We start from the raw sequence: 19,579 nt of genomic DNA on the forward strand, positions 1-19,579 counted from the left end.
TATCACGAATTAGGTATTTCATGAACAATAACGCCCATTTATTGCGGACAGCGTGCGCCACCTAACGGTTTCAATTTTTACCGCTGTAGGAACGTAATCTATGGCTCTGTGTAAAAATAGATAGAGGTAGCTCGTGTTAGACATCTAGCGGGAACTATCAGTACACGGATTTTCAGTGCATTCTTAGTTCTTTACAGGGAAAGTCACCTTAACTTATGTTTATTGTCGTTTTTTAGATTGCAACACCAGCAACAAAATTGCATGGTCCTTATTAAGAGCATTTTTAATCATCCCAAAAAACAATAAAATAATACATTTGCATGGAAGACTAATAGTAAATTTGGTATAGTCAACTGTAAAACACTAATATTTTACCAGAAAGTCATTTCTTATTAGTTCAATTTTATTGAAACTGGATATTTGACTACGTCATACATCGATTACGTCACCATCACCATGCCTTTGTTCCAGCTGCTGCTTAGAGACTAGGGCTGGTAACAGCTGATTCCTTTCTCATATCGCTCTGCTGAGAAATATCAATAGTTTTGCTGGTGGCTTGTTGTTGTTGTTGTTGTTTGGTACAGAACTTAACTCTTCCGGTTACTTTGTGTTTTTTGTTATATGTTATTGTTGATGCAATTCGGCTACTCCTCACATACAGTTTTCCATAGCAAGCTTATAGACATCTTTCAACGTTAAGTGCCAACATCGATCCACGCTTGCTGCTTTGCAAAGAAAGCCATCTCTAATAACAGAAACTAATATACAGAAGGTACGTGTTCTTATATATCATTTTCTACAGTCCAATACTTCTTTTTTAAGCTTTCAATAAAATAGTGTGTTTTTTTTGGCGATATAATACGTATGTTTCACTTTAATTATAGTACAGTGGATGATACACATTTCACATTTTTGTCATAAATTTTAAAGTTAAGTGACTGCCATGGTGTGTAACTTTTTCTGCGATAAGAATTTTTTCGATATGCTGTTACTGCACCATGTTTTACTTTAGTTTAATGCATGTATATATTTGTCGGTGCTAGTGAAGAATCTTCCCCCTCCACCTTATTTGTCAAATTATTGGTTATGTAATTCTTAAGAAATTTTTGAGCACACATAGTTGTCATTTGTTAGCATTTATGAACTATTTAATTCTTCCTTTGTTCTTATTGCGTCATGTTACACATTAGACAATTAATGTAGCCGTTCACCAGTTGGTCTAATTCTATTTTATGATTCATTTAGTGGATGTTTAAACGATATTTTCATCACTGTCCTTAATTTCATTTAAAGTTTTAATATAATAATCACACTGTGTAAAATACAAGAATTACCAATATTTATTTAAATTTTTTTTTACCAATATGAAGTTAATAATGTTTTTAAAATGTTTTTATTTTTGCTATAGCCTGTTGGCCCTTTACACTATTAACTATATATGCATTCAATTGTTTATTCACAAACACCTTGTTTTCACCAAGTATTTATAGTCTACCTAATATTATAAGTCCTTGGTTTCAAGACAAAAACAAAGATATGTAACATAGACAGCATATGTCACTTGTATAGTTGTGTGTGTTCACTCAGACATACAAAGCTTAATCTATTTCTACTTTATAGTGTGTAGCATAGAGTTAGTTTAAGGGAAACATTTTATGTAAGGGAATGAGATCTACAAAGGCCCATTCACATGTTAAGTCGTTGTGACTCTGCTGCTGGGGGGCAGGGACTTCGTAAAACCAAAACTGCAAGCCAAGAAACCAACAACAACCATATTCCACTTTCTCTCAACACCGAAGAAGACAAAGATCAACAGGAAGTTTCAAGTTCAGGGTAATCATTATGTTTACTGAAACAATATTTGATATATATGTGCTTGATGTGTCAGTTACTTGAACGTCTAGATACAAGATGTTATTGAGACTTCAAATACCATATATGGTTATAGACCTTCAATTTATATTTAGTAGCAAATTATGTCATATAACTAGTAACTACTGATTAACATTGGCATGTATGGGTGAATAATAATAAACACTAATGGTTACAATATAATATATGGTTCTATATTATTGAAGATACAGTACAATATAATATATGGGCCTATATTATTCAAGATACAGTTTCTAATTATAAAAGTTTTTAGACAGTAGGCTTTATTAATAAGTTATGATCTGTTTCCTTATTAGTCATAACATTGTTATACAGATACTAGTAATACATTATTTTCTTTATATTGTTACTTAAACAGAAACTGTTTGTTGCTCAGTGAATTAACTATAATAAATAGTAAACCAGTTAATGCTTCTTCGAAATAATAAACAACTGTGACTTTACAGATACACTGTACGGCTTCGGCCAAGACCAACCAGGCAAACTGAACATTACAGGTAGTTATAGCTTATTTCATATAGTTTTACAGTTTAAAATTTTTTCTTTGCTTTTAAATAAGTTATATAAGTGCAGAGATGTGACGACATTCTTTTAAAAAACCTTGACTTAAATATAAGGAATGTTATAGATTAAAATCTAAAATTCACAGCAAACCGACCTTACCACAACTAAGACAGCTTTTAGGCCGGGCATAATTTTATCATCTACTGTACAATAAGGATTAATATGTATGTGGTTTTAACACTATTTAAAAGTTGAATATTACATTCTGAAAAGGCTTTTATTTATTATGAAAAGAAAGCCCTGTGGCACATTCGATTTTCCCTCAATTTCAACATTGTTCTCACGTGAATTAAATCTTTATTTGTTCCTGCAAAACACGTGATTTTTAAACAAACACAAATTTAAAATTATTATTTCACTAACACTTGTATTCATGCATGCCAGCTAAGTATAGTAAATATCAGTTATTAATTCATGCATCTCAATTATCTCACGAAAGCCTCATGTCTCCAGATATATTAAAAGTAATTTTACACTCCAGGTCTCCCACTTCAAAGAGGAAAATCCCCTTTAAGGAACTTGGGGTGTCTGTCAAACGCACCGTGTCTGAGCCAGTCACACGTAGTGAGTATTGGATGTGAATACGAAGTAACAGTTGCTTGTGCATGTGATCGCATGATTAGTAGCAAAGCTTGCTTTTTTAATTTGTAGCATCTGTTGCTGTACGACCGACTCGGACAAGTATTTTACGAGAACAAAAACTGAAAACCGGAGATATTCAAAACAAAAAATGTAAGGGAACAATTTGAATGTTTGAATAACATTGGCCTGTTTTATTTTTCCTCGTAAACAAACCAGCTCATTCAAAGATGTGGCTTTATTCACACGTCACAATTATTCTTAGACGTCACTGGTTTTAAAGATCATTTCTTAGACGTCAGAAAGACACTTGACACTTCTTAGATGTCGTGTAAATGCGTATAGTCTAACAATTACACATGTTTAACAAGCATGGATAGTTAAACGCGCTTAAACATCATAGCCTAACATTTAACTAAGAATTGGAAAACAATGGTCTGCTGTTCTGAAATTGTTTTGATTTTATTACATTTAAAGCAAATTTCAGTATTTTGGAAAATAATGCTGGATTTCTGTGACTATCAAATTTATTTTCACCTTTAAAGTTTGTTGCATGTTATATGTATAATTACACCAATATAAGCATGCTTTTATGATAACGTTTAAGTTGTTATCAGTTATCTCAATTTTTTCTACCTGTGTACCAAAAGTTACCAAGTAATCATGTTGAAGATTTGTGATCTTGCCTTTTCAATTACTTTTGTGTATTAAGCCTGCTTGACTCCTGTGTTCTGTCTTGTTGTATAGATAAATTAAAAAAGATTCACTTTCCAGGCCTGTTTTTCTATGACTTTTACTACCAATTTTGTTTTACCAGCTGAATTGCACAAAGCACAAGCATTGGATTCAGGCATTCCTACGAAAAGGCTTCGTTCAGAACAACCTGACCTCCCAGTAAAGACAAGTAAAAGGTAAGAAGAAACAAGTACCTTGCATATTTTCATTGTAAGTACGTATGGTAACAGAAACATCTATATTCAGTTTAGAACAAGTACAAACAAAGAAGACTACAAAGAAAAGTGGAAAGTCTGTAAAGCAAAAAGTAGGTTTATTTTAATTAAGTTTATTAAGTATTTTTTTTTCTTTTTCTGTAACATTAATTTTTGTTTGGTCTCTATTTCATAAAATATTATGTTTCTCAATATGTTATTTAGCATTTTTTTGTTTCAGTCAAAAGAAGTTGCAAGCAAGTTGTGGTACCCGTTCATACCACCAGCTGCTTCCTCAGATTCGGAGGAGGATATTTCATTTCAAGAGGTAAATAGATGTTAAAATGTTTAGGGGCATTTATACATGTTTAATTCAGATCACTACCAACAGTGTTTAACATGTCTATGCAATAGAGAAAGTTTATAGAAAAAGTTTTAACGTTTGTGTAAGCAAATAGATTACTAAGTAACTTAGTTTCAGTAACTAATATTGTATTGTATCAAACTGATGGCTACATTAGAAACGACTCGTTGGAATCACCTAATGAAATAACACTTAACATACATGCTTTGTAAATGGCAATAGTGTGTGTCAAATGGAACCAATCTTTACTATTACCCAACTTATTGGCATAACACAGACTTTAACGTTTCACTAAAATGCCATGGTGAACTTAGTAGTTGTACTAATTATGTTAGATATTAAACAAACTCAAAATACAGGAGCTTGGTAGTAGTTCATCTACTACTTCCCTTCCCCCAACGAAGCTGGCTTCCAGACAGACGAAGTCAGCTTCAAATAAAACGAAGGATAAATCTTCTGCTGATCCCACCACATCCTGTGAGGGAAAATCCCAAGAAGGAAAAGGTAAATGGCTAAAATTAAAAGTCTTAATACAAAAGGTGTTTGCAAAGCTATTATTTGACAATTTAGGCTATTCCAGTGCCTGCTGACTTTTTTTCCTGCCGCTTACATTTTAAGCATGAATTAATTATCTTGAGTTTCGCGGCATAATTTTACTAAACCATATTTTAAGCTATTTTTTGTAAGCATAAGAATTTGACTTTTGCAATACTGGTCAAATGGCTTGCTCAAGCACTGGGTCAGACTAACTACTTTTTCTAATTGATGGTTGGTTTTACAATAAAAGTTTGCAAGGCCGGTTTGGTATAATGTTAGTCCCTCTTTTTAAAATAAGCTCCCTTTATATTGTATGTTGTTTACTGTATTTGTATGCTCAATAACATTTGTATACGTAACAATATTTACAAAATCTTTGCAGCTAACAAGCTAAGTATTGTTATACACCGTGCTTTACCTTTTATGTGCGTCATGTGGTGTCAATTGTAAATTGATCCCCTGAAGCCCTCTCGTCTATTTTCGAACTGTACCCACATTCTAGTGTTTTAATTCTCTTCAGCCTTTAGTATAATTAAGGCTTACTACCATGCTATGCTTTTACAAACGCCTAATGCTAAATCAGTGTCTGCTTCATGGTATTTCAGCAAATCTAAGTCAGCATAATTGGCACTATCAGCCACTATTTTTCTGCTTTTGCAAGTGCAGTTGCTGACAGCATTTCTGGCAACATATTGCTGTTTCATTTTGCATACAGAAATGCTGAGTTTCACTATCCGCAAATGTGAAAGTGTCTGACTTAGTAAATACTGCATTGTTATGTCAGGTGGTGCGAGACCTAAAGTAACAAGCTCTAAACCGGGCGGTCGGTTCACCCTTGGTAGATTCAGCAAGTCTGACTCTGCAGTGTCAAGTGACAAAACTGGTATGTGTAGTGTGTTCTGTTGACAGTAATTAAACTCTGTTTATCTCATTCTTGTTGACCCAAGCGTCCTTTTCTTTCTGTACTGTAACCCAATGGACAGTAGCATTATTTACTAATATTCATGTAGATTGTTTTTCTATTACATTGGATCCATACATAAAAGCAATAACATATGAATATGTTAGAATGTCTCATTATGCTTAGCTATAGCATATTTGAAACATACATTTTAAATCCAATGTGTTTGGCAGCTACAATTGTAATGCTCACAGCATATTAAAGCTATTGATTTTTGGCTTGTGGCAAAAGGCAAAGCAATGTTATAGCTCACATTGTTTATGGTATGCTTGAAGTAATATATTAAATCAGCAGTATGTGATTTGCTAGTTGTGAGGGTTTGACTTATATATACTGTTTTAATGTGTGTAGTATTCTTTAAAATACTAGATATTATATTACATCAATGTATATAGATACTGTCAACCTTTGAAAAGCTCGATGAATTATTATTTATCAGTTTTATAAGCATTTACCAGCTTGCATATTTCAGTTCTTGTTTAGTTAGTTTTCTCTTTTCTTTTTCTTTCTTTAGCATTAAAAGTAAACAAAGAAACCAAAGCATCTCGTAGTAATCAGGAACCTACTGAAAGTGGAGTAAGAACCAGATCTACTTTGACTAAAATACCAAAGGCTACAAAAACCTCTAAAGGTAATGTAGTGAATGATGTGACTATAAATGACTTACCCCAGTTAGCAAATTTATTGAACAAAAGTTCACGTTAACTGTTATGGTTTGCGAGTATACATTTTTGCCATTTTTGTTTTTTCCACTCAAAAGCAGCTTAACTTCTTTCGCACCTTGTGTTTGTGTGTATGGCTTGGACATGGATCAATATGTTGACCTGTGGATTTTATATGCATGCACCATTATTCAGATAGTGTTATTGCTTTTTATATCAGACTCATTTTATAGGAATTTGCAAATTCCACGCAAACATTTGGATGGAACCTGTAATAACATCTTATTAGGTTTTTATGTCTTTTACAGTCAAGTGAACATTTCATTGTAAAACTATTTTATTTGTTTTGGTCTCACCATTTGTATATGAACTAAACTAAGGTGGTATGTTATTCTATGTATGTATTTGTGTATTTAATGATAATTGAATGGAAACAGCGTAGTTCAAGTGTTTTTATGACAGACAAGTCATTCTTATTGCTTTAGGCGATGTTAGTGTGAACTTATATTACCCACATATTGCGATGCACTTCATGGAAATTCTTGTTTATTGTTTAACTTAAGATGTACGTAAAGTTTATGTCATGTAATATATTAAATACTAGTGCTTTTGGTGAAACTTACCGAAACCTACTTTGTTTTATGTTCCACCACAAATATTGGTGGCACAATAAGCCTGCCCATAACATATGAGAAATTGCTCTTTTTCAATTAGAATTTGCATTTTGTTTTATTTTATTTTGAAGCTCAACACATCAACCTTGTTCTTTAAAAATTATTCAAGTTTTCATCTTGCTTCAGGTAAAGCAACAAACAAACGAGACGAAGAGGGCAAAGCAAAGAATAGGAAACGTTACCAGTCCCCACCAAATCATCCACTCTACGCAAGAAAAACTGCAACAAACAACGGCAAAACGGGGTCTTGTGCGAGCACAAGGTAATTGCATTTGCTGATAAACAGGGCGAGGATTAGTTATTTTAATTGTATGTAGGATTACGAGCAATGTTGTATTATGGAAATCATTAATTTTGTGAGTTTTTGTCCATCGCTTTTACAGTTTTTAAAACAGGCCTGGCACCCTGTTAAATTAAGTGTTAAAATTATTATATGTAATTCTCATTAAAAATTTTTATTTCTTCAGCCGCAGGGGTCGGGGTAAGACGTCAAGTGTGACATCACGAGAGCAGGAGGACACTCCTCCCCCTCCTGTCATGTCACAGGAGGCGGATCAATCTCCAGAAGAAGCACAACCCGGATCAGGTGCTGTGGGTAGCAGCGCATCTGATAACCAAGGAGCATCAGGTATGCTTTTAAACCTACAACACTCTGGTTAAATTTCCTACACTGTTCATTGACATATATATATATTGGCATATGTGTATGTAATAATGAATATTGCCCAATTAGCTAGTCATTTATCTATTTATGCCAGTCATGTTTACCTTAGGTGGGGCTGAATCTGCAGCTGCAGGAGCAGGTGGTGCGTTAAATACTGATGGAGATTTTGATGAACCAGACATGTCCAGACTACAAGGTGAGTTGCGTTTCCTGTGCATAGTGTTCGATTCTGTGTGGTGTATAAATAGCATGCGGCACTGCTTCTTTTGCTGGTTTAACGTGTATATTTTGTATGTTACAAGTATCAGAGTGAACACTTTGACCTGTAGTTATCGTGTAACAAAATACAAATTTCATTCTAGCTTTACTGGAAGCAAGGGGGCTTCCTTCTCACTTTTTTGGCACACTAGGACCCAGGGTGCAACAAATATTGCATAGATCTGTTAACAATGGCACAAGTAAGTGCTGTGAAAACAAATGTTTGTTTTGCCACTGTTGACGTTTTCCTGAAGAATCTTTCCGTCGCCATTTTGGTCTCTTCTTTCCGTCGCCAAGTAAATATTCCCATGAAATTGAGCACATTGAACTATAAATGAACTTTTCGTGATGCATTCGGTTTATAAATATTCTCCTCCCTTCAAAATGCAAATGTTAAACAACCTTAAGGTCATGCATGCAAGTATATCTGTATGTGTGTTCTGTGTGTTGTGTCAGCTAAACTCAACATTTTGCTCATTTATTCAAAAACATGACCCATATTTCTTCTAAAAAAACATTTTTAAAAATTTAAATTGCAAACTTAATTTTTCAAAGACTCCAAAGCACAGCAGTTGCTTCAAGGAATGCAAGCAAATGGTGATGAGTCGCGTCAATTACAATCCGCCATTGAAATGTGCCAACTCCTTGTCATGGGAAATGAAGATACTTTATCAGGATTTCCAATCAAGATGGTGGTACCTGCTCTCATTACTTTACTACGGGTAAAGAGAAAATATTTCGCTTCTTGGTTTTAGCTTGAATGTGCTACTTACCAAGTTTTTATAATAAAACAATTTCTTAATCCAAGTTAAATATGTTTTATTAAGTATGTTTATCTCAAAACAATAGTAGTATTATGGTAATAGTACTTTGTATGAATGTTTACTTAGGACTCTAATCAGTTTAAATGTAGTAATATGCTTAGTGGTAGCCATTACCTTTAAGAGGCTTAGACTGTTGCATTTGTGTAAAACCTCCAGTCAATGGTATAAGCTGTGCATTTATGTGCACAGCTTATTTATATTATTAAGTAAACATAGTATTCACTATTCAGAGTAGAAATTAGTGTTTGCTTTATTTTCAAACATGGAAACCACAGAAGATTTGAGTTTTCCATGTGTTGCTTAAGTGTGGTCACTCCCACTTATTGTTGTGTTGAAAAATAGCAATAGTTGGATACAATATTCCCAACAAATTTCACATCCACTGTTTATTCAGTGAACTATATCAAGTGAAAACATCCTAAATTATAGGATATCCACATAGTAGGACCAGCATAAAGGCTGAGAATAAACAAACCCTTGTGTTATATAGATGGAACACAACTTTGACATGATGAACCACGCGTGTCGTGCGTTGACTTATATGATGGAAGCTTTACCCCGATCCTCAGCCGTTGTGGTCGATGCTGTTCCCGTGTTTCTTGAAAAGGTAATTCTTATCTAAAAGTCTTTGCAATGCAGTGTCAGTTGCTTCTTACAAGGTTTAACAGCCAAGCTTTTTTACAATTGTTTTATTTATTTTATGTTTAGTGTATTATAAAGTTCTCTATATTACCATTGACCAAAGTATTTTTCCTCAGTTACAAAGCATTCAGTGCATGGATGTAGCTGAGCAATCTCTCACAGCACTTGAAATGCTTTCACGTCAGCACGGTTCCTCCATTCTTCGAGCCAACGGTCTCTCAGCGTGTTTGCTCTACCTTGATTTTTTTTCACTTCCCGCTCAACGTAATGCACTCACTGTTGCTGCTAACTGCTGCTTTGTATCCTCAAGTGATCAACGTGCTGACTTCAGCAAATATTACGGAACCTCTATCCCGTTGCTTGTTCAAAAGTTGACCCATCATGTGAGTAATAAATGTGGTAGTAATGTTTTATAGTCATTTTACATTATTGTTGTTTAAATTTACTCACTATATTGCTGTGTAAATACTGATGACGAATACTTTTGCTAGTTAAAGTTAACTATTTAAAGATGTGACGCACTTTAAAGTATAAATCTTTCCAGTTTAACAGTTTGTGTTATCTTAATGCAGGACAAAAAATGTGTTGAGAGTGTATGTCTATGCTTTGCGCGTCTCGTAGACAATTATCATAACGAACCATCCATTCTAAAAGTTGTGGCAGAAAATGGACTTCTGCAAAATTTTCAAGTAAGAACAAAACCTAAATGTAAAGCAAGGAGTTTATTTAATTCAGTAATATTTTTATTACTGATTAACATACCATGCAGTACACAGCTGTATTACTATATCAACATTACACACGATTTCTTTTTAAAATTTTGACAACACAACACAGAAACCAAGCATGATTACATCACATCAACATGTCAGGCTTATGAAATCTTTACTACAAACTAGTCATGTAACTCAATTCCCTCTTTCTTTCTCAGAACATCCTTGTAGTTACACCGCCATTGATTGGCAGTAACACCTTCGTCATGGTGATTCGTACCATGTGCCTTCTGTGCTCCTCGTGCCCCAATCTCGCCGCGCAGCTCGTGCGAAACAGTGAGTTGAAAGAATTTTTTATAGCATTGATTTAAAGAATGCTCTTACTTGTTTTATTTGCAAATATGCTGTTTAAGAAATATATCTGTTATAGTAGGGGTCAAATATATACACATGCATGTTGTATATTTTTAATTCTTGATCCAGCATACCTGGGGTTGCCATCAAAACCTTTGTATACCTATATCTAGTTAAACATACATAGATATTGTTGTTATTGTACTGCTTAGCTACTTGTAGTTTTAGAATAGGTGGATTTTATGAAAATACCACATATTATACACCAAATGATTAATAAAAAAATGGTTAATGAAGACTTAGCGTGTCTTTCTCAATTTTTAGATGTTTCTTTTTTTTACAGATATTGCTGAAACATTGCGATACCTTCTGTGTGGAACAGCATCAGACTCGGATGAGATCGAACTTGTTCCTAGAAGTCCGCAAGAACTTTATGAAATTACTTCTTTGATTGGGTAAACCTTAGTATTTGTATAGAAAAAAATGTAACATTTTCCCTGTAGAGGTATATGGAAATATTGGACCAAAATAAGTTAAATGTCTTACAGTAGTATATGGGCATGTTAAGTATTGTTCTACTCTGTATGGTTAAGGTCTTGTTGCAAGGTACCCTGGCCTAGGTTGACCTATTACCATGGATATTGTTGCACTCTCCGCTATAAATGACCCTTAAATACATGAGAAAATGACCGTTTATCTTAACAGGACCTTATGTTGTATTCAATGAATTAGGATTCAATTTAAAATATTCTTAGAAAAAGTATTCTTGTCAAAAAGATATATTTTTTTAAAAAGATTTTTATTAAATTTTTGTTTTAGGGAACTAATGCCACGGTTACCTCGTGACGACCCGATGTTCAGTGTGGATCGATTACTTAAACAAAGTGGACGGGGTTCTGGGGGTGAAACCACAGCTACCTGGCAGTGGAGAACTGATGAAGGGGTGTGGAAATCTTACTCCAGGCATGACAACAGGTGCTGACATTGACAAGTTTTGTTTTTTTAAGATATATAAACTAAAGAATGTTTTATGTTTAGAGATTGCAGTCAGTAGTCTTTATGTATGATCTGTACATGTCATAAACACTTTTTATATTTATTTAAACCTAGCTGAACCTACAGCAAATGTTTAAATTAAAAGGTATGATTAATAAGAAAGTTTAAGAATTCCCCAAGATAATTTTCTTCAGTAGCAAACTGTGTTCATATTGATCTGTAACATAAAGTAATTATTCATGTTCTAAAACTTTTTGTTTAGAATGATTGAGGATTCTCATCGCAACGGTGATCCAGAGGCCAACCTCCTTGTACAAGGTCGTGTCTATGTTCTCGACTTCAACGTGATGCAGCAAGTTAACGAGGATACTGGTCACGCGAGGGCGATAAGGAGACAGCCAGAAAAGAAAGACAACAGTAAGTCGAAATGTGTAATCTTTAAATAATTCTACTTTCCCCTGTTGTGCTACATACATGACCTTCACCAGAATTATGAAATTATTTTGTTTTTAACAGTTTTTTCTTAAACTTTATGTACAGATAAATTGCTGGTGAAGACTGAGTCTGATAGCAGTCTAACAGATGCTCGAGTGTCTCTTGTTAAGGAAGATAGCGTGGTGATCTCGCAGTTCGTACGATCGTTGTTCACTCTGCTGTATGAGGTACGTTTATTTGTAACCACCAATCAAAACTGAAGGCATGTACTTTTATTCTGGGTGTTATGGTAATGGGCCAACTTTGACACATACCGCAATAGCCCTAGCATGATGTTCTGTAGGACTTTAACAATGTCTCGCGCCGTGGCATAGTGGTAAGCGCACCCGCCTTTAACCCAGAGGTAATTAGTTCAAGGCACGACTTTGCTACCATTGTGGGCGAATGTGTCCTTGGGCAAGACACTTAATGACAATTGATCCACTATAGGGTTGTCCAAATTATCAGCAATACATAAAAAAATGAAAAAATAAATAAAAAAAAATAAAATTTTCTAGCCACGCGAGAATAAAGTAAGTTACATTCATTCATTCATGTAGATTAGATATTTTATTCATTTGTTAGAGTAACAGATTTACTTAAATTAAACGTTTGTTCACAAGAATGTAAATCAGAATTGATAATTCCACTTGAACTCCACACTCCATATTATGTACCACCATGTTCTCCCTAGCTCTATGAAAAAAAGCAACAAATTGTTAAAGTTGTTTACATACGCAGGTGTATGGTACTTCTGCGGGTTCACCTGCTGTGCGCCATAAATGTTTACGAGCTGTTCAGCGTATGGTGTATTATGCAGAACCTGAGCTTCTGCGAGATGTTCTCAGAAATCTCTCAGTTTCGAGGTAATAACAATTTGCGTTTTCATATTTCTTACATCACTTTATGCAATTGTCTGCACTTGTGTTGGTGATCGAAAAGCTTTCTGTGAATTAGTTTTAATCGTTACACAGTGCTATGTCGTATTTAAAGCCAAAAATACTTTAGAAACCAAATTTATGTTAAAATACGATTAAAAGATGTGCCAAAATTGTGGATTAATATTACAATACTCTCCATATTTGTGTTTATTAAAACACCTTGTCTGTTCAACCATATACACTCAAGACACCCCAATAATAAGGTTTTCCATTTAGAGCATATGTGAAGTCACAGATATCAACCATTTTGACCAAATGTTATACCGAGCTTGCTGAATTTGCCATGCACTAATGATATGGCAATGTATTAACAGCGTTCATTACTATAGTTGTATTTATTGATAGTTGCTACTTAAAAAAAGTATGATGTACAAGCTAACAAACTTAGTAAAAATGTCAGCTTTGTATAAATACGATGTAATTACCTAGCCTTTAAAAAGCACACAACGCTTTATTAATAATCCAACCTCATATTCGCAGCCATATTGCCTCCATGCTATCAAGCAATGATCTCAAGGTTGTAGTTGGAGCATTACAGATGGCCATGATACTTATGAACAAACTTCCTGATGTGTTTGAAGTTTATTTTACAAGGCAAGGCGTAACACACCAGGTAAGCCATACGAAGTTACAAAAATAGTTTATATATACCCTATACTTAGTGGTACTACCATTAAGAAGGTTCATTCCACTAATGTTAACTTTGCAGTGAAAGTTAAGTGGTTTACCAACTTAGTCTATAAAATGCAGTAGACAAACTACAACCATGAAGTCTTTTAATAAACTGCCAGATGCATGAGATACAATTTAAAATTATTGTATTGACTATTGGCATAACCCAATTTATATATTACAAATGAATTGCCTAGTTTAAAGGCATTACTACTTAAAACTACTTAAAAACGCAATGATTGCATTACCAACCAGTTTCTTATGTGTATGTTAGGACATAGTGCATTGAAAATACTAATATTACCCAGCTAATATTTGTGCCTGCATTCGTGACAACAAATGCAGGTCTGCAAACTGTTCACGTACATTAGCAGATTTTTACACTTCCTACCACGCTTGTGTAATATTCCAATACACCGAATTAATTGTTTCTATCACACAGGTTGAACAGTTATTAAACCCAGCACACAAAGTTGTTGGAACCAACCAACCGTCACCCCCTGAAGCCCCCGGCACCACCAGCTCAAACACGTCCACCCCTGTATTCGAAGGTGGCCCCAGCAGTACTGACCCATCTCCCTCAGACCCGTTGCCTGGGTGAGTTTTCTGTTTCAAATTATCAGAGTTCTGATTTACGAGTTGAATTTGTTTTTTTTTTTGCTTTCATTGCCTCAGCAGATTTAGGTAAGTGGAAATGTTGTTTAAATGGTTGCGTCATATGTTGTATGTATTGGAGTAGTTATGTTTTTATTAGGTTTATGGCAATTTTACAAACTTTAGAAACAGAAATCTGTTTATTAAAATCTAAAGTTAGGAAAATTTATATCAATATTTTTATAAGAAAAAAATTGCTTTTGAAAAATAAATAAATGTTTAAACACAGTGTGCTTCTAGCATCGCAACAACTTAAATAGATGAAAGCTCCTTTGTCGTGATCCTACTATTTGTAATTGTTGTCATATCAATACTGCCATTTAAAATGTTTTGTTGTGTATTTTATTTTGTTTGATATAAACAGACGTTTATCTGACATGCTGCGTCGAAAATATCCTCCACGTCGCAGTGCAGGAAAGAGGATGTCCGCATCTTCACTCGCATCCACTCCTGAGGACTCCGGTGGAGCACACAGGACACGGTAATTCACCCAATATAATAGTTTGTGTTCTAGTATGTTCCTTTATGAATGATATTCTAACAGTATGTGTAATATTAAACTGCCAAACTTTCTTACTTGATCTGCTTACCATTAACACCCTCATAACATGATCAATCATATGATATAATCATATGAAAAGAAACGCAACTTTCAAATGGAATTTACTTTTATATTTGTTACTATAACTTAGAAATTTGCTCTGATGGGTATATATTCCTATGTTGGTTTTACGACCCAATGTATATTGTTCCGACCCGGTCCTAAGAAAGTCATTGCTCAATTCGTTTTAAGTGAGTGACCATGTTTGACCTTGTCTCTTAACCCCTCATTCAACTCCTGCAGTGGTAGATCAAGTGCATCATCACCTACAACAGATCGTGTGATATCTCCACCACTTACCAAAGCTAAGGCATTTGCGGCTGCCATGTCAACATATGATGGTACCACGGATACACCAACTGGCCCAAAATCAAAGTCAAGTAAGTCCGAACTGTTACTGGATTAGGATGTGTGCTATAACATGCAATGGGATCTACAATTTAAGCCAGAGTTGGCTTATCACCCCTTAATTTATTCAAAGGACTCTAAATATGTATATATTTTGATTTAAATTGTCTTGGTAGTCATTTAAGGTAAAAACCATTTGTTCAGTTCATGGTTATGTAATACAAATACAGGTTAACAAATGTGTATATGTGTACAATAGAACCAGTTTTCTTTCATTGTAAGCTGTGTGGTTTAAAGTGAAGTTGAAAAACACAACCCCAAAAAATAGAGAAAAATATTCTAAAAATTCAACTTAATATTTCCTCAAGGTGGCGCAAGCGGTCGGTCATCTGCGACCTCGTTCTTCTACAATTTAAACCCCACTCGATGGGGCCGTTCATCCACCTCGTCAAGTGTGGCTCAACCCTCCGTACTTGGATCCCCCCATTCAATTGGTTCGGTTACATCTCACTCATCTACTGGAAGTGGTCGTATGTCGCGGGAAGGCTTAGCACTTCCTATACTTAAGAAGATGACCAGTGTCAAGGATACAAGCAGGTTAGCGTAATTTTCTTGTAGGAAATTAATTTTGTAGTAAGAAAATATAGCCTGCCAAGCTAAATCAAACAACACCAATTTTTCTGTTTAAAACGATGCTATTTTTGAGTGAGGGTCTTTAACTTTCATGCGTGATATTACTGGTTTTCTTTAGTTAAGTATGCACCTAATTATTACCAAAAAAAATAGCGTGCTAATGAAATTTTCGTTTTTAAATCCAGAGAGAAAGTGAAGGTGTGGGTTCGTGAACAGGCAAAGTTATTCTTGGAGCAATATTTCTCCGTTGGCATGACAACTGATTCACCAAACGATGATAAATCTTCTTCAGTGGATCAACGCTCGTTGCTTCACCATCTAACCAGTATTGCACAAGCTTTATCTACATGTGTGGTGAGTGGAGGGTTTGCTGTGGACCGTTTTACTCAATGTTATTCATTGACTTTGGTTGTAAAATTCCGAGTAATTTTTCAAGTAAAAAGAGTTTATAAATCTTTGACATAATTTTTTTTCCAAAAAATACTAATTTAGGTTGTGCTATCAATCTATAAATTGGGCATGGAATGTGTGTATATTTGCACTTATACTAACATCAGTATTTTTTACCATTTTTAAAACTTTCAATGAAGTACAAAGTCTATCAACCTCCAGTGGGAAGAGATTTTTAAAACTTTTCCTCTTTTCCTCAGGAAATGAGTGTGGCGTGCAGAAACCTCAAAGCTCTATGTGACATAACAAGCACATCTGACGTGTCATCATTTGAGTTGCAACACAGTGGAATCGTGACCTCGGTTCTACAATTTTTAACCAAGGAATCCAAGTTAAACAACAACGATGAGGAAGAACTTTGCGAGATGATCCGTAACTCTTCCAAACGTCGATCCCTCTGCATCCCAACTCCTCCGATGACAACAAGAAGACGAAGCAAAACAGAATCGAGCGCGACCACCCAGTCACTCAACTTCGAAGAAACCTCCATCCACTTTGAAGGCGATCGACCAAAATCTGCTCCTAGTGAAGAAATGAAACTCGGACAAACTGAGAAGAAAATTCGCGATGATGCGTTTGAAGCCGACATCCCGTCGAAGTCAGATGACAATCCGGCTGATGCCTCACAACCTCTATTTTTAACGTCGCTCGACAGGGATGACAGACTCCGCAATTTTCTAAATGTGTTCACAGGCCTCCCAGTATGTTATTGGTTCTTAATCTTTTGCAGCCTACAAAAACAATTATTTTATTTATTAATAAATGAGTGAAAGTTTTATACACATATGAGACCATTTAAACACGGATAAGACCATAGGGCACAGCTTTTGAATTTTTGTTCAATCAGTCAGCACGATTTCTGCATACCACATTACATATTCTAACTTTGCTTTTCACCACAGACCACAGATTTCTGTGAAGAAGCAATATCACTGTCAGAATTTAACAATGTGGAACCTCTTCGTAACTTTGTGCAGAAGTTGACTCTCTGTGTCAGCCAGATGGAACAATTTCAAGTTAAATCACATGACCTACCCAGTGCACCAGGACGGTATGTAAAAAAACTTAATTAATTGTGTAAAAGTTACAAGGCAACCCTTTTCCTGCTTGAAACACCAGTTAAACAAGTTATTATACCAAAGGTTTTTTGCACAGGAAAGAGTACTGTTTGACATGTGTTTATATATTTATATATTAACTTAATTTTGGTTTATATCATGTAAGTTTTTACATTAATAACCACCTTTAACATTCATGCAGGGGATCTCAAGCTCTTAGTTTCTTTGCAAGACATCAGTTGAAATGTCAATTGCAGCGTCATCCAGATTGTAGCATGTCTAAGCAATGGCATGGTGGCCCAGTGCGGGTAGGTTGCTTTTAATTTTATGAATGTCGGGAACAGATATTTTTGCTGGATCCAAGCTTGACACACTAGAATAAATGCATTTAAATTGTATTGTTATGCATTTGAAATAAGCTTGAGTTTTCTTAAAGGTTGATCCTCTTGCTTTGGTGCAAGCAATAGAGAGATACCTGATCGCTCGTGGATACGGAGTGGCATCCTCGTCTGATGCTGCATGGGAGCAAGCTGCAAGACAGGATGTCCTGATGTTGATGGGAGATGATGAATCTGAGGATGAGATTGAGGTTGATAATGATGAGGATGACGATGATGATGACGAGGAAGATGATCAGCCAACGTTATCAACAGGTTACTTTTTCCCAGACTACCATTTTAGATCTTCTAGGCTCTTAATTTAGGTCTAATAACTAAACTTTCACATTCAACTGTTTTATGACTCTCTTCCTAGCAAATAATTAATTTCCTAAACAACTAAATAACCTCATACTTGAGTAGCTTTCATTAGGATAATTGAGTGTAATTACCTTGATAAAGGTTACCTGAATAGGTCGTCAATGATTGATCAAATATTACAAAACTTACACACTGTAGAAATCCCTTACCTACAATTGTTGATTCTTCACAGTTGTTAACATTGATTGTTATGAAACAACATTTAACCGGCTTAGCATCAAATAGTACATTTCTTTAATTCCCAAATTGCCTCACTTTTATTGCCTAACATTCATTTATGTGACTCACTTATTCCCATTAACACACACATATAAAAACATGTCAACAGAAGTTACTATCTAATACCTTATTGAAGTATTGAATAAAAAACTAACTTACTGCATAAACTACCAGCTTCAGCCACAAAAACAGAATCCACTTCTAACGCTAAGAAACATCGCCTTGAACTTTATGTTGGCAATTATAAACTGCCCTACAACATGACTGTATACCAGGTATCTTTAACATATATTTTTAATATTTTAGTGAACTGGTCTATTTTTCTGGCACAAATATAAGATGTGCAGCACTTGGCAAGTGTTTGTAATGGAGCAAAATTTTGTAATAAAATCTACACCATTTTTTGACAAAGTAACAGTTCTTGACAAGGACATTATGCCTGAGGTAAAAATAGAAGCAAATTATATTTTTAAAATAATTGTTTATTGATGAACTAATTAATTGTGCAATATGTAGCCTAACATTATAATTATTTTTACCAAAAAAAGTCCAATTTATTTTCTTTTTTATCCTCAAGCAAATGCTTCTGTTCATTTTAAGCATAAAATGCAACATTTTTTATAAATCTAAATTTCCCTTTTTTCCTCCTTAGGCAGTGAAGCAGTTTAATGAGGAACATTGTAGATCAACCTCCCAGATGATGTCTTCGGATGAGAGGGACACAGATGATGAACATATTACTATTGCAAGCACTGGTATATGGAAGACAACACATGTGATTAGGTAAGTCATTCAACTACATGTGTGCAGTGTGGTGTAAGAAGTACTTCAGTTTGGTGTTATTCTATTTAAAATGTATGTAACTAGCATATTGGTTAAACTTACCTGTTAAACACAGAGATCCAGGTTTCAGATCAATCTGCTACTATTATGGCTCTTATGTGTTTTTAGAAAGGCAGCTTCAACCTAGTAGTCACTAATGAGTTGACCAATTTTATTTGCCAAAGTACTATTATATATATCCACGTAACAAAGTCTGTTTTCCCCCAGATATAAGTTGGTTCCTGACAATGAAGTAAGTCTATCAACCTACCAGTGGGAAGAGATCATCACACAAAATCTCCCCCATACTTTCGAAGAAAAACGATCCACTCTGG

General features: G+C 34.8%; 1 protein-coding gene across 1 annotated transcript in view; it reads left to right on the plus strand.

The window, feature by feature from the left end:
• The first annotated feature begins 498 nt into the window (after window positions 1-498).
• Window positions 499-19,579, plus strand: part of LOC100176261 (E3 ubiquitin-protein ligase TRIP12) — a 24,602-nt gene continuing 5,521 nt past the window's right edge. The window contains exons 1-38 of the mRNA XM_026833912.1: window positions 499-772; window positions 1,621-1,833; window positions 2,340-2,390; window positions 2,939-3,021; window positions 3,109-3,189; window positions 3,854-3,947; window positions 4,018-4,078; window positions 4,207-4,293; window positions 4,689-4,833; window positions 5,651-5,749; window positions 6,342-6,458; window positions 7,290-7,425; window positions 7,631-7,791; window positions 7,937-8,023; window positions 8,190-8,285; window positions 8,641-8,807; window positions 9,400-9,516; window positions 9,668-9,934; window positions 10,124-10,240; window positions 10,483-10,600; window positions 10,962-11,073; window positions 11,438-11,593; window positions 11,877-12,031; window positions 12,155-12,276; window positions 12,830-12,954; window positions 13,510-13,642; window positions 14,144-14,298; window positions 14,720-14,836; window positions 15,200-15,336; window positions 15,673-15,901; window positions 16,123-16,291; window positions 16,588-17,088; window positions 17,290-17,438; window positions 17,648-17,753; window positions 17,882-18,098; window positions 18,597-18,697; window positions 19,075-19,205; window positions 19,473-19,579. Of these exons, the coding sequence (XP_026689713.1) occupies window positions 1,691-1,833; window positions 2,340-2,390; window positions 2,939-3,021; window positions 3,109-3,189; window positions 3,854-3,947; window positions 4,018-4,078; window positions 4,207-4,293; window positions 4,689-4,833; window positions 5,651-5,749; window positions 6,342-6,458; window positions 7,290-7,425; window positions 7,631-7,791; window positions 7,937-8,023; window positions 8,190-8,285; window positions 8,641-8,807; window positions 9,400-9,516; window positions 9,668-9,934; window positions 10,124-10,240; window positions 10,483-10,600; window positions 10,962-11,073; window positions 11,438-11,593; window positions 11,877-12,031; window positions 12,155-12,276; window positions 12,830-12,954; window positions 13,510-13,642; window positions 14,144-14,298; window positions 14,720-14,836; window positions 15,200-15,336; window positions 15,673-15,901; window positions 16,123-16,291; window positions 16,588-17,088; window positions 17,290-17,438; window positions 17,648-17,753; window positions 17,882-18,098; window positions 18,597-18,697; window positions 19,075-19,205; window positions 19,473-19,579 (5,149 nt within the window). The 5' untranslated portion in view covers window positions 499-772; window positions 1,621-1,690. The remainder of the gene's footprint in view (window positions 773-1,620; window positions 1,834-2,339; window positions 2,391-2,938; window positions 3,022-3,108; window positions 3,190-3,853; window positions 3,948-4,017; window positions 4,079-4,206; window positions 4,294-4,688; window positions 4,834-5,650; window positions 5,750-6,341; window positions 6,459-7,289; window positions 7,426-7,630; window positions 7,792-7,936; window positions 8,024-8,189; window positions 8,286-8,640; window positions 8,808-9,399; window positions 9,517-9,667; window positions 9,935-10,123; window positions 10,241-10,482; window positions 10,601-10,961; window positions 11,074-11,437; window positions 11,594-11,876; window positions 12,032-12,154; window positions 12,277-12,829; window positions 12,955-13,509; window positions 13,643-14,143; window positions 14,299-14,719; window positions 14,837-15,199; window positions 15,337-15,672; window positions 15,902-16,122; window positions 16,292-16,587; window positions 17,089-17,289; window positions 17,439-17,647; window positions 17,754-17,881; window positions 18,099-18,596; window positions 18,698-19,074; window positions 19,206-19,472) is intronic.

The sequence above is a fragment of the Ciona intestinalis genome, chromosome 1 (assembly GCF_000224145.3).
Source record: "Ciona intestinalis chromosome 1, KH, whole genome shotgun sequence".
Taxonomy (NCBI): Eukaryota; Metazoa; Chordata; class Ascidiacea; order Phlebobranchia; family Cionidae; genus Ciona; species Ciona intestinalis.